The following is a 15350-nucleotide window of genomic DNA, read 5'->3' as shown; positions in this document are numbered from 1 at the left end:
TTTTTGACATGAGTTGGAAATGGCCGATCAGTTACCTTTCTTATCATGAGATTAGTAAAGAGAATCAAACACAGAAGGAAGATTTTTCTTAACAATAGGGTGTTTTTATTTGGTTGCCAGTTTGAGCAATGCAGCAGCTGAACTTGAAACATTGCGGAAGTTGGGTGGATTTTTGGAGAATATGTGCCCCTGTGCACACCACTCCTGACTGGATTGCATTGTATTCATCAGAGGCTTATGAGTAAATTCCCTTGCAAACTTCTAAGGCCTGTAATGGCCAATGTAATGTGAGGGCATATTAAAGAAAGTTCAAAATATCTGCATTGCTACCACTTCCAGGAAGTTGGATCTGTGTTTACACAGATGTAAACTCATTGCAACTTGTATATTAGAGATAAATGTTAAATTCTCTTAGCTCTTGTTTTTAAATGACTTTTATGAAAATATTACTTCGTAAGTGCAGATGAAATTCAGACGCTTTCTATAAAAAATGTAGGAATAATTACACTCCTATCACTAGGAACTGAAAATAAAGCAAGAATAGGAAGCCTGTAGTTGGATTACCAGAGCCACTGAAAAAGTCCCCTTGCACTGGCATCAGCACAGTGTTTTGCATTTTGCTTACAGATTTCTCATGATTTGCTTTTTGATTTTTTTAAATTCTTTTCAGGCTTTAGAAGACAAGGTATGGGACCTGCTGCATGAAGCAGACACAGTTGCAGAGGAGAACAAAGAAAAGAGTCAGGTTTATGATGCTATGGCAGAGACCCTTGGGGATGCATGGGATGCCCTCATCATTATGTTGGAGAAGCGACAGGCACTTCTGGAACTTACTGCAGTGTTCTTTGAAAATGCTCTGGAGGTGTGTATTTAAATCAAGTGACTATTAATTTGAAGCCTCTGTCCACTGTAATTTTACTCTCTTATATATTCTTCATTATACTCCTAGAGGTTGAAGCAATTAAGAAAATAAAAAGCTCCAGATGCATCCTTCCTTCTCCACCTTCCAGACAGCACAGGGTGAAGCTGAACAAAAAAACCTGTAGACTTTAAGAAATATCTTAGTCATGACGTCTCCAAAATTTGCACTTGACAGAAAGTGCCAGTGAAAAGTGGAACTGGACCAAAAACTAAAATGTGTGATTCAGTGGCTATGGGCATTCACAGAGTATCTTTCATTCCTTATGATTAGAATGATTTGTTTTTGAAAGAACTAAATTCTCAGGTGCCTTCACTAATGCTCACTGAACATTTGCCACTGAAGGTTTTACATCAAAATATCCACACAACCTATTGTAATTATGTAAACATTAGTCTAACCTGCCAGTCCTTTACCTGACACATTGATGTACAGATGAGCAAAAAAGAACAACTGTGTGATCCCTGTTTACCCATTTTTCTGTATCTCTTATTCTAATTCACTGATGCACTCAGGGGGCTAAACAGAGAGGGATTCCATGCATTGCAGGTGTATGCTCACTCTGTAACTTCAGATTCAATTGTCCCCACATCTGGTACCTTTGAAGAGTTTCATAATTCTCTGTGATATTTTTTTTTCTACAATAGCCCAATGCCATCTATAAACTGCAGAAGGAACCATGGTACTGCTTATTGTCCTAAGAATTCAAAGATGATCTTTAGGGTCCCTTCCAACCCAAGCCATTCTATCACTCTGTTGTGTCCTGGTAATGTGTATTACACAAAGAAATTAATATAGACATGGAGTGGGGCTTTGTAGGAAAGATGTTTCACAAAATGACAAACTGTAATTACAGATTATGTTAACTAAAATTTGAGTTCCTTTGATCAATCAGTACCTCAAAAGAACCCAAACCAGAAAGTGCATATAGCCTACAAAGCATCTGTATCTGGCAGTCGCTAAAAATGCCTTTCCCCAAGAATTTACAGATTCTCATGAACTTCCCCAATAATAGAGATATTTGATGACGTTATGTAAAAGAAAACTATACTGTGCTTCTTCCTACCCTTTGTTTTCTTACTGCAGTTTGCTGTTAAAATAGACCAAGTTGAAGATTTCCTGAAAAACGCTCCAGAGTTTGACAATATTGACTCTTTGAGAGAACTTCTTCTGCAACAAGAGCATCATACAAAAGGTAAAAACAATATACACCATTATACCTTTGTAGGTTTATATGATAGCTGTCCAAAATGAAATGAAAGCATATATAACTCATATAAAGAAAGCATTTATGTTCAGGCAATGCATGAAAATACATTGCACTCATGAATGCAAATAGAGAGAGAGTTAAAAGAAATACTTGAGTATTATTTGAAATATGTGACTAGTATCACAAAACACAATGGGATTTTTTCCTATGAAATTCTGTTCTTACAGAACTTTTGGAGAAGTCCTTTGCACTTTTAAACAAAAGCCAAGAGCTAACTGAATTCATAGAAGAATTCAAATATGAGGGGCCAAATGTAAATCCAGAGATGATTCAGGGAGCCCACAGCAGCTGCCTGAAAATTGACAATCTCCTGGAAATGCTGCAGGACAGGAGACGGCAACTGAACAAATTCCTTCAACATCAGCGCCAAGGACTGGAGCAAGTTCTACAGATTTGTTTGTGGCACCAACAAGAGAACCAGGTAAGAGAAGTCACGGTAAAAAAACCAAACACCTAGCAACTGTTTTACAGAGACAATGGAGCTTAAATATATTTATACAATTATCTCTGGGCCACTTCTGTTTGATGTGAGATCCTAACTTGTGAATGTTTGACTTTGTAACTATACCCTTTTCACAGTATATTTTAATATAACTGTAACACCTTCTAATGCAGTACTTCTGTAATCTGGATTCCTCCTCTCAGTTATTGAATGTGGTGCTTCAAACTGAACTCCCAGCACAAAAAACCCTCTAGTCCCATGGGTGATAGGAGTAACTGGCAAGAGCAATTACAGCTGCTGCAGTCTGTTTCTGGACAGGTCAGTTAAAGAGAAGATACAGCACAGTTAGCCAGTTGGTCTGTCTGAAAGCAGACAAGTATTTTATCCTTAAAGCTGGAACAAAATCCTTTAGGGTCCTGTAGTGATTGCAGGTTTTCCACAAACAACACATACCTTTACCAAATTGACAGAAAAAAGATACAGGAAGCCCTGCTCCACATCTTTGGATATTAATTATGCTGAGAAGGAGGAACCTATGCAAATTTAACTGCTAAAGTCTAACAAGAATAATGATGAGTTATTTTCCATGTTTTGAAAATCAAATTCAAATGGTTTTTAAGATCATCTTTATCAGAATATACTTCTTTAGTGTCTGCATTAGAGTCAAACCTGGTATAATGCATGAACTCTACATTTATGGATAAATAATGCCCACACAAAATAATATATTCATATGTAAATACACATGGGAAAATTAACTTTTAGAGACTTTATGTAAAATTTCTCTCTCTCTGGCCTCTAACCCATTATGCATATATTCCTGAATGATGACAGAAATTAAACTCTTGAAGCCTCTCAGCACATCTGAAAACTTATATTCCATTCTCTGTACATGGACTGATGTCTACTGGTGCTACACACACCAGAGCAACATATTGAACTCCCACTGACAATAATGGTAGTGCAGGGGATGCAGAGAAAGGAGAGTGCTCGAGACAAGCTCTGTGGTGTGAGATCGAAGAGTGGATTTTTGCTCTTTGTATTGCTTCTGTTTTTCTAGGCTCAATTGTCTTATGCAGAAGGTTGCTTTCTTAAAAAAAAAAAAAGGAAGCAACTAAAAAGAACTCTTATTATCTGGTTATCTAAAAATGCAGCATCTCACTTTGATCTCTAACTGGAATGTGATGATCTGATATTCTTGATTGGAACATGTAACTTGTTTCTTTTTCAGAATTTTCAGTATGTGAAAGGGTATTTATTTTACATACTTTATGGAAGTGTCAGCATCATATTTTCTGGTAATCTCTTTTGTTACTGAAAATCAAAGGCAGATTGGCCTATTTTGTGCAGAATTAGTTATTTCTGAAAGAAGATTTATGAAAGTAATTTTTCTTAATCAATCCAGTGGTGCATATATGAGACAATTAAAATTATTGATGGTACTCAGTTATATCAGAGGCAGAGATAAGAGCTGGGTAAAACTCAGGGGACAGGTGAGAACACCCACATTTGCTACCTAGACAGGTTTACAGGAAGTAAAATAAGTCACAGCTCCCTTTTTGATTTCATTTTCTTTAAAGATGATTTAGCTGACATAAAAAAAATTAAGTAGTGTAACTCAGACTGTGACCTTATGTAAAAAGCTCTGCACCTTGAAACTAAATGAGTTTCTGGCATCCTTTCAAACTCACTGCATCACTGGTTGGTCATAATTTTCCCTGAGAGCATACATATTCTTGTGAAAATATGTGTGTGCCTATATGGATTATATGGTTTTAATATTTTCACATTTGCAAACGTTGACTTCAAAATAAAGTGACTATGTTTGTTATCTTATATTCTAAATAACTTCTGCATGTGAAAACATTGTGTAAATGAAGTCCTTTCTTAAATAAGAAGGCCAACAAAAGCATATGGTGCTTTTGCTAAGGACTGTTCCACCATATGCTTTTGTTAACTGGTGTACGTCATGCGTAGTGGTGTTTGGGTTTTTTTTATTTCCAGAGTCTTACAGTCTTTCACAAACATGGTGTAACAAGTCACTAGGAGCTACTCTGGGACAATGCAATACTGATACTTGGTACTTTTCCCATAAAAGACTATTTTATTGTTCTTTGTAAGGTTGTACTTGGATCACAGAAAGATCACTAAAGCTCAGACTTTAAACTGAATTGCTGCATTTTTCTTTATAAATGTGTCTGTGGTCCCACCTTGCCCTAACATGTTATTTATGAAATTAGACAAGGGAACAAGGATGCTTCACTAGCAATATTGCAAAGACAAATGCACTAATGATTAGGGAAGAGCTTTGTTAGGATTTTTAGGAAGAGACTGAAATGTCCCCAGGATGAATCAAGATGATGTATGTAGTCATGAGGGTGCCTTAACATAATGATAATAAAAATATTATTTGATATTTAAGACAGTAAGTAAAGCATCAGCCATTCAAATAATGTTTGATGTAATGAAAAAAGCCTCTCTGATATTTAACAGTCAGTTTGTGTGAATGCTCTGGGGAAATTATTTGCAAATAGCTGATCCCACCATTCAGAGTATGTGTCAAAATACACAGTGCAGGCTGCCCAAATTCAAACTGCCTGAGGTGTGCTCAGATTTAATTTATGGCATGTGAGTGTGTGTGTTTCAATACACACAGCAAGAGAGGGAGTTGAAAAAGGAAGTTTTTCCTAGTGGGAGTAATTTCGGGAAAGAAATGTCACTTCCTAATTTTTGATCTGTATTTGCTGTATTTGCTCCTTCTTTCTATAGTCTCACCTTAGTGTCAGTGATTTGAGAGGTTTGGCAGAGCCCAGGACAAATGTACTGGTGTGGGAAACATTTCTCCTTCTGAAAATACCAGTGTTTATGCTGGAAGGTGTTTTAGTTTTTCTCTTTATTTCTCACTAATTGGCAATAAATTAATTTTCCTCATGTTGAGTCTGTTTCACTTGTGATGGTGACTGGTACGTGATCTGCCTCCCTTTCGTTCACTCAGCCCTTAAACTTCTTCATCTCATTTTCTCCCTCTGTTCTGTGAAGGAGGAGGAGTGAGAATGGCTGGCTGGGGGTGCCTGGCAGCCAGACAAGGCCAACCCACAACAAGCTCATCCATGCAGTTGGTTTGGTGTCTTCTGCCCCCACTTCTCTCTTATTGCAAAACTTGCTGCTGCTTCTGAATTGGTGTTGGGAAGTGTAGGAAGGCAGTGAAAGACTGAGAACATTGAAATCACCTGGACTATTATCACTGCAAAATGAGCAGTTTAGCAACCTGAGAAAAATGTTGAAGAGCCTTTTATTTCTGATATGAATTATTAATTGCAAACAGAGATGATAATTATTGTAAATGAGTGATGAAGTCTCAATCTTGGAAAACAGGAGTGGTTTTTTTTTTTTTAATTTCAACCAATCAAGGAAAGCTAGTTTTTTTCAACAGCTATATTAACCTTGTCTCCTTTCCCATCCCTTCACCAAAATCACTGAAAGTAGAATTCTGTGGGGTTTTGCTTGAAAAGCAGTGAAGTACTCCCAGCTGTTGCTGAAGAGCTAAGCTAGGACAATGAAATCACTCAGAGGTATTGGCTGTAGCAGAAGCCAACAGCTTAAGCTCCCTGTAATGGAAAGGAATATTGCCAGCTGGTAAAGGGGTGAACACTTTGCTGTAACACTGTTAAAGAATGATTTTTTAGTCTGTCTAACATTACAGAAATACTAGTTTGTTTTGCTAAGGTAAATGATAAAAAACCCAGCCCTAATTTACAGAGACATTTTTCCTTGAGTTTCAGCAGAATTTTTATTGTCCACTCCATTTTTATTTTGGTGAGCCAATAGTGAATGTTCTGTGAAAACATGCTTAGGAAAAATGTTTCAATCAGTAAGTACACATCTGGAGGGTATGCTCGAGAAATGAAGGCTCAGTAGTAAAATAATTTGTTTACTCCTCTAGCTCTGTTGAACTCCTGAGATAATGTGACCAATTTTTAATTTGTAGCTGAGAAGTGTTTCTTACACATTTTAAAGGTTCTTTCATATTTTGGAATTGTTTGAATTTATTAAAAATAGCTTCTACATGAGCCAAAAAATTTCTAGTGTGCTATTAAAATCTTAAGTATCTAGAGTACAAAAATTCTTAGTATTCTGCAAATGATTTAAGCATAATGGTGATTTTCCAGGCTGCAGTGATTGGAGAAAGTCCCCTTGATACCAATAACTCATTTTGGTAGTATTTTAAAATGCGAAGCTTCACTCAGGACTTCTCGCCATGTGCTGTTTACAAGGAAAGTAGGAGGTACCTGCTGTGAATCAAGCAGATATAAATGCAAGTAATTCTGTGCAATTTAGAAGATATACTAGTATACTGCATATTTTTGCTGCATATACTTGCTGAAGTAAGTTTAGTAAGACGTAATAATTTTTTAAAGCTACTAAAGATTATTCCACATGGTATTATCTCAATAGCTTAACTAGGTTTTTCCAGATACTCAGATCTGTAGTCTTTTACTCTATGCAAATGGATACTTTTAAGTTACTGTAATTCAAGGGAGAATGCACAATATCTGTATAGTGTCAAAATCATGCCTTTAAACTGTGTGTGGCTATAAATTGATTTTTTTTTTGTGTTAATTTATAATCTGGTCATACATGATGAATACATTTTTGTCTATTTTCTTACATATGTTCCACTATGTGTTTGTTTTGACATTAATTCTTTCCTTCTGCATTTATTAACATTGAAATAATACAAATGCAAGCATTTAAATAAACGCATGAAAAGTAGGAATGAAAAATGAAAAGAATGAAAATGAGGTGGGTTTTTTTAATGAAAGTATCTTGTATGTATTTTAATAAATGAATAGTCACTTTTCAAATTTTCCACTGACAGTTCCTTTTGTTGTCAAATTAGGTAACATCTTGGTATAGGAAAAATATCAGAGATTACTTTCAGAAGCAAAGCTTAGGCTCATCTCTACTGGAAAATGAAGAGTTACTTCAAGAGCTTGAAGAAATGGAAGTCAAAGTGAAAGTAAGAAATACCACAATTAGTTGGTGAAGCAACTTTAAAACTGAGTAAGAAAACATGACTGTGGGCCTTTAGCAAGCAATATACTAGTAGATATTTTGTAGGTGTACATGAAATATGTATATATATTTTGTAGGTGTACATGAGATATGTATTTCTATATGTCTAAATTATTTTAGTAATTTTACTTCTTTTAATGCAGGCCTCCATTTTTCTCAGTGTTTTTTCATTTAAAATTTTAAAAGCTATTGATAAGTTAAAAGAAGTATAATCATTGCTGTTTAGTTGTTTTTTTTCAGTTTAGTGATCAAGTTCCACACCAGTAATGTACATATTAAACTGTGTGGCAAAAAATAGAGAAAAGCAATTTTATTAATGTTCATAAAGGATAAAATAGCAGCCATTTCTACCATAGTTAATTGTCACTAAGCTAAGTACATGATTGGAGAAGGTACTTGCCAATTTCTTTCTTGTAACTAAATGTAATTGAAAATGCTATTTTCATTGTTAATACCAGTTTTCCAGAGAATAAATCTGTTTCCACCACTCATAAAAGATGGGATTAAAGAAAATGTTGATATTAAAAGAAAGGATATTTGTATGATATAAACTGCCTATATTTAGAACTTTTTTTTATGTACCTCAGTTGTGCAGTCATCAGGTAGGTGCTGCTGCTGGGTCAGGATCATTCCCCACTGTATCATTTCCACACAATTGAATTTGGATAACCCAATTGACCAAGCAGGTCCGTTTCATCCAAACCCCATTCCAACAGAAGCAAATACTTTTTTAAAGGGTATTGTGTTGATAGCAAACAAGAGGCTTATGATTGCTCATAGCTATGTTTCCTTGTAAATTTTGCAGGTAAACGTCATGTGTTTGTCAGTTTGCATAATTAACAGTTAACTGCTTCAGGGCTGTCATGTGAACAGAATGCAATAATACTCATAATGCTGCTCCTAGAAGCATGTCAGAAAACATGTGGGGTTTTTTTGTTTAGGGAAGATGAATATGTAAAGATAAACTCTCCTGAACAGACCTTTGTCACAAGAAAAACATAAACAGTAAATGAGTAAGCTGTGGGGTGCTTTCAGAGAGATGGGGGGGTCACAGAAATATTGAGGGGACCCAAAGTATTGCTAAATTTTAGAGTTAGCCAAATAATCATTAATATTCCCCATGTTCCATTTTGAAAGTCTATCCTTTTAATTCAAGTGTCTGATTTAGAAATGATAGTGTAAGTGCAGAAAGAGAACTGTATGCATTTCCTTTTTGAATAATACTTTTCATGGTTGAGCATCCAGAAACTAACTTATAATAATAACGTTTATTATTACAGTTACACCTAAGAGTTCTTCTCCCATACGTTATGTAATGGATCATTTATATAGTTGTACTGAATTGCTTTTTTAAAATTTTAAATAAGGTCATGTAGAAGTTTCTAGTATGAAACATTTTTGCTATTCATCCATGTGAATTATGATTTAGAACATCTTATCTTTTAGACTTCTGCTTTTGTCACTATCAGCGTGTTCTAGCAGTGGAAAATGAAATTCCTGAAGGGAATGTTGCGGAGCATGTTGGTTTTGTTTATGATGTGCAGAAGACTGTCCAGGTTGAACTGAATACTGCAAATATAATTGAGAAATCTATGAGTTATGGGGCTTTGTGCTTTAGTTTTTACAGCACTGAACTGCAGATGTTGAGAACAGAAGAGAGGAGGAACTTGGCATGTTGACTGTAGAATTCAGAGAAATTATACCAACCAAACGTGTATTTCAGTACATATTTGTTAGATGGCAGTTCTGATATCTGAACAGTTTCACACAAGATGTTTACTTACATGTATTGTTGCATTAAGTTAAACAGGACAAATGGTTTGCTTAAATTGTTCTGAAGCCAGCCTAAAAAGGATTCACAGGCTTAGCATCTCATTTGTGGGACCAGGTTGGGAGAAGAAAGGAAAGTGATTTATTCTGTTCTCAAGCTGGTGTCTTATCTTGAACCTCACCTTGCTAAGAGTGGAAACCACTGAAAACATTATTGCTAGCTGGTAAAATAATCAAGATGAAAAATGAACCCAAGGATTCATAATAGGAAAAAACGCCCTCAACCCTCACAAACTTTAAAAGGACCCTACTGTTGCTCACTCCCACAAGGACTTACCCATCCACACACACCCCTTCTTGCCCACCAAGATTTGAGAGAAGAGGCATATTCAGGAAATCGTGTTTCAGTAAGAATACCTGCTGGCACTGATTAACTGCATTGCTGCTGCATTTCTATGTGCATTGGAGGTGTTTGACATGGTAAAAGAGAACTGCTAGCACCACTTTGTGGCCAAATAACTTCAGAGATGAAGAAAAGTAATATTCTAAATTGTTTGTATTTTATCCAGTTTCTGCCACTTTCCATGACTGAACAGTGCTGGAATCAGTCTTCCTTTTCCTAGGGATTAGTAGCACTATGGAGAGTACTCTGGTTTATAGATCTGTGTGCTTTCCATGTCTGGAGTACCCATGTTAGGTAATAACATGCTCTAATGAAGTTTCAAGATGGTTCTTAATGACAAAATTAAATATCACTAACAGTGGTACTAATTGCTTTATTTGTTGACATTGAAATAAGGATCAAGAGTATTGCATTTACCTGTTTTTTGGTGTGTTTTTTTTTTTTTATTTGTTTGGTTTTCACCCATATCTCACAGTTAATATTTAGATAGATGGAAGTGTTATTTCACAGTTCATTGTCTGGTGTTCTCTCCTCTGGCCTTCCTGGAGGGCTGTGCTCCCTTACCCTTCTCTGCATGGTTGCAACCCCAGGTTGTCCAGCACCTGCCAGTTTTTCTGCGACTGGCACTCTGTCGAGTTTGACAAGTGTTGCATTTCATAGAATAGCAGATGAAATACACTCTCCTGTATTTTGATAGCTAGAACAAAGGAAAGTAAAAGAATTTTTCTTTATGGGCAATTTTGGTTTTACCTCAACTTTTGTCTTTTGTGTGCAGCAAATGGAAATCAGCATTCATCTGGTTCTTCTCAGTCTCTGATTTTCCTGAGTGCCATCTCACTTCCTTGGGACAGTGCTTCTTTTCTATCTATTATTTTTCAGTTAATGGTTTGGAGGATGTTTGGTTTCCTCAGTTTGGGGTTTGATTTTTTTGGGTTGGTTTGTTTGTTTGTTTGTTTTGTTGGGGGTTGGGGGGAGGGGTGGTGTTGGTTTTTTGTGGATATTTTTGTTTTGTGGTTTAGTTTTGCTTTTTGTTGGTTTTTTTTTGTTTGTTTATTTTTTTTGGTATGTCTCTCTCTATCCTAGAATTATCTAAAATATAAATTATTACAGTAAATTAAGGTTTTGAGCTGGTGTGAAAGTTAAAAGAAGCTTACCTCAGTATAAACAGGCAGAGTTTAACATCTGCTGTATGATCACCTAAAAGCTGCTGTTGGGCACCTTGTACCAAACAGACTGATGAATTTTGTTGGTGTGAAATACTGTAACAGGGAATAATTTCAGTACAATTTTCTTATAATTAATAAGAAAGCATGCTATAATTATAATTTGCACATTGTAATATGCTGAAACAATTCAGAACTTTTGATTTTCTGTATGTGCTTCTGAGCTAATTATTGACTGTTTCCAGTTGCATTAACATGAGCATTTTTCATTCTTGCATAAAGTATTATTTTTAATTATTATAGAAATAGCACATAATAACAAGCAAGGTTGCACATATTCCACTGTACTTTCTTTATCTTTTTTTTTTTGTGGTGTATTATTCTTAGTCCCAGATAAAAGCTTCCAACTGCAGTGTTGTTTTCTAATTCTCATTAACATTTATATATTTAAATGTAAGTAAAAATGCAGTTAGAATCTGACCATGCATTTGGTACCAGTCTTTCCAGCTCTAACTATTGAAAGACGACAATGTTGTGGTGCTGATATAACTGGATGTCAGGGCTCTACACTTTGTTCATGAAAAGGTCAGTTAAGCTATGTGTGTGGAGACACCTCCTTACTGTTTTTTTTTCCCCAAGATAAATTCTCCAAATAAAAAGGAAAAAAATAAAGCACAGCAGGTTAATATTATCCTTAAAATCCTCACTCTTGCTTAGTATTACTCAGGACAGCATAGAAGGAAATACAGTGGGCAGCGTTTGGCCTCCAAGTGCTTGTTTGTGGCAGACATGAACTGGAAAACTGTCTGAGAAGGCTTTTCCTAAGGGTTCTCTAATGGAAGGAAGGAAGAGTTAGCATGAGTGAGACAGGTTTGCATCTTTGTAGGCAAACATTGCAGCTATTTTGGGACATAACCAGAACTTCTTGAGAGAATTCCAGGATTCTGGCACATCTTGCTTTTTCAAAATGAAGCAAGGCTAGATGTTGAAATGTGTGGAATTAATTTTGTTACTAAAGCCCTTAGAATCTGATTGAAACATTTTAATGATATTGAATTTTTTATGGTCACTTTTAAAAACATTTCTAATATTAAAATGAAAGTTAAAAGGAAAAGTATGTTTAACATGGAAAAAAGCTCAATAAGGCATTAATGCAGATTTATAGATTTTTACAGTTAATTACACCTTTCATGGTAGAAAGTTAAAGAGTGTTCATGACAGTGTGGAAATGACTTACAAATCTAGCAGGATTGTCATGATTTTCTTATTTGTCACATTTTCAAGATGAAGGGATATGTTGCATTGCACAAAAAAAAAGATGCGTAAAAAAAAAATGAGTAAAATAAATCTGTAAGCTGAAACATTTCTACTACTTTAATGAAGGTGTTATCAGTCCTTTTATGTTTATTATCATGAAGAATTTTTAATAATTTTTCCACCACAAAAAAAGTTTACTTAGCAGACATTGTCTCGCTGGAAGCAGCTATTATCTAGGCAGTATTTTAATTTGTTCTTGATTAAAAAGGTGGGCTGTTTGTCATGGGGATGTGGTCTTACCCACAAGTTTCTTGTCTTTATGTTCTCCAGAGCATTTTTCCCAGCAGACATACTGGTAACTGCTGCTTCTGCCTGTGAAACTGTGTCAAAGGATGTAGAATGCCACTGCTGAAAACTCCATCACCAAAACCCTGATTTGCTGAGAAGCCCCTCCCAGCAGAAATACTGTTTTAAATCATGATAGCTTTCAGGCCTATAACAATCCACATTTCCCAATGCATATATTACTATTATGCAGGATATTTCTTCTCTATGTGTAATTGATTAAAATGGAATTTTTCCCACTAGGAATGGAATTCCACTGTGGAACAGCTGGAAGGAGAAGCATTTAAGATCTTGCTTTCAGATGACTATACAGAAAAAGAACATCTTAAACTTTCAAATCAGAAAATCTGTCTGTTGCGAGAAGAGGTCTGCTTCCATATGGAAGAAAGGAAGGCTCTGCTGCAAGAGGCCAATGACTTCTTTCACACTGCTGGCAAGGTTGGTAAGAAGCCAAGTTTGTAATAATACTTGAGAATAAAACTGTTAGTGTGCTCTTGAAGGCTCATAGATGTGAGGTTATGCAAACAGTTTGCTAAACAATTAGTAATGTACAATTACAAATTCAATTACCCTTTAATATTTTTGCCTCAAACTTCTACACAAAATGGCAAATCCATTTAAAAAAAATCCTATTTTTTTTAAAGTATATTGAGAAGAGCACTCAGTTTCCAAAAGATGGTATTTGGGAAATATTTATTTGCCAAAAATTCCGATTTAAGATCATGAACTCTGTCATAATGGCATAAAGCTTTATGAAGCTACAGGAACTACTCTGATGTATCCAGTCTTTTACAGGCTGGTATGGACACCACAAACAATGTTTATACTTCCGGTAGTCTTCACAGGGGCTAATTATAATCAGCATTATTAGTAATGCAACATTTTTTCCAAATCCTTTTAGTTAGAAAAGTTTATTCTTAAGATGTCCAAAGGCAAAATGGTCTTTCCGTATTTTACGGAAGTTCTAAAAACAGATTATTTCCAAAAATAGCTCCAACATCAATCTTCATAGCTCTACTGAACATGCTGAAAAAATCCTTAGGACTCTGCCCGCACTAATTTTTGTTTTGAGCAGCAGATGGGGCTGTAATCTCATTTGTCTTTAATCTGCACGACTTTAGGAATATATAAATGACACTTGGTGTTGAAATAATGTATCTCTTTTTTTTCTAAAAAGTCTGAGCTTCTTATGTTCATTTGTAATGAGGAATTTGAGATGGGCTTATGAAAACAGTGTTAAAACTTTGGCTGATAGTCACCACCTTCTGGTTTGCACAAGGAGCTACACGAGGCCTATTGCTTTGAGAGCAAAGGTTGAGTCTTTCCAGAAGACAGTTTGTATTTTGTGGGAGTACCTGCTGAAGAAAGCACTAGCTTTCCATTCCACAGTGTTCCATTCCCCCTGTTACAAGTAAGAGTGAACAAAACACTAGTTATTATAGTTCAGAAAAGAGACATTTTCCCTTGTTCTCAGAGTATACATCTGGACTCTCTTGTTTCGAACTAACTCAAAGAGAATTCCTTTTAGAGATTGTTTATCTCATTGTCATTTTAATTTTTAATGAATTCAGAAAAATAAAAACACAGAAGTAGAGCAATTTAATTGTTTGTGCTCTCAAGTTCTGAGTGCAGGTGGTGGCATTTAGTTGTTTATTTGGCAATATGAAGCAATATTTTATGCATTTTTGCAAGCTCTTTGGCTCTTTTAGCACCTTGGCTCTTTTTCAGTTATGTACCTAAGTGTAGTTACCTTCAATTTGACTTTCTGCAGGGGAATCTCTGTGTTTCTGTCCTCTGAGAGCACTTGGGAAATCACATGTGGAATAGTCCAAGATTGCTTTGATGTAGCAAAAACTTGAAAGTCGCTTTAAGTAGACAAATAAGGTTTTTACTCAATTCAGGATGTTTGCAGATTCACGTTTTTAGTTAGCTTTGGTCTATTGTGTGCTTCAGTGTAGAAATTGCTTCAAAACTCATTTGAGTGAGGATAGACAGTAACGAGCTTGTAAGTGAATATGCAGGAGAGACTGGGGTGGAGCATTCTCTGCATGGAGCTGTGGGCATTGGAATACACAGCCCTGCACAATCCAGAGAAACTTGCATTGCTCAGCTAGTTAAATATGCTAACAAGCAATACTTACAGTAAGTCTGGCCAATAGGTTAACTCCTTCTAAAATGCTTACAAATGCCTAATCATTCCTGAATACTTCACAACTTCCCTATGACTCTTTCATTTAGTATTCTGAAGTATGGTGCTGAAGACTGGAATTCATTATACAAAACCTATTACACAAAATAAACAACCTTCACTCAGTTTCTGAGTTCATGTGAATGGCCACTATTTACAGAAGAAAGATCTTTGAGATTCACACAGGTCCATAAATCTATGAATTTTCAAAGATTATTCTAATTATGGTCTTGATCTGAAGTTTGTGGCTTTTTTTTTATGTTCAACAATGACTAAAATGATTTAGTGTTTTAGGAAAAGTCCTTTCTGATGGACCTTCAATTATGCCCCCCTGATAGAGAATTCTTGCTCTTACAAAATTTTCTTTGTGTGGTCAGGATACTTTTTTACCCAGAAATAACAAAACAGTATGCATATCTTATTTTATTCCAATATGTATAGAAGTTGAATTACTTTTGTTCATCCCCATTTCTTTAATTTCCTTAATTTCTTTTGCGTAGATTTCAGTTGTTTGAGA

The 15350-nt window shown here is 35.5% G+C and overlaps 1 protein-coding gene across 1 annotated transcript in view; it reads left to right on the top strand.

The window, feature by feature from the left end:
- Positions 1-15350, top strand: part of CCDC141 (coiled-coil domain containing 141) — a 58450-nt gene that overhangs the window by 8915 nt on the left and 34185 nt on the right. Inside the window, exons 3-7 of the mRNA XM_071562296.1 lie at positions 671-862; positions 2006-2114; positions 2357-2610; positions 7532-7651; positions 12889-13083. Coding sequence (XP_071418397.1) covers positions 671-862; positions 2006-2114; positions 2357-2610; positions 7532-7651; positions 12889-13083 — 870 coding nt within the window. The remainder of the gene's footprint in view (positions 1-670; positions 863-2005; positions 2115-2356; positions 2611-7531; positions 7652-12888; positions 13084-15350) is intronic.

Source organism: Pithys albifrons, chromosome 8, assembly GCF_047495875.1.
Source record: "Pithys albifrons albifrons isolate INPA30051 chromosome 8, PitAlb_v1, whole genome shotgun sequence".
Lineage (NCBI taxonomy): Eukaryota > Metazoa > Chordata > Aves > Passeriformes > Thamnophilidae > Pithys > Pithys albifrons.
The sequence above is the reverse complement of the archived record's forward strand: the minus strand, read 5'-3'. Positions and strand labels throughout refer to the sequence as shown.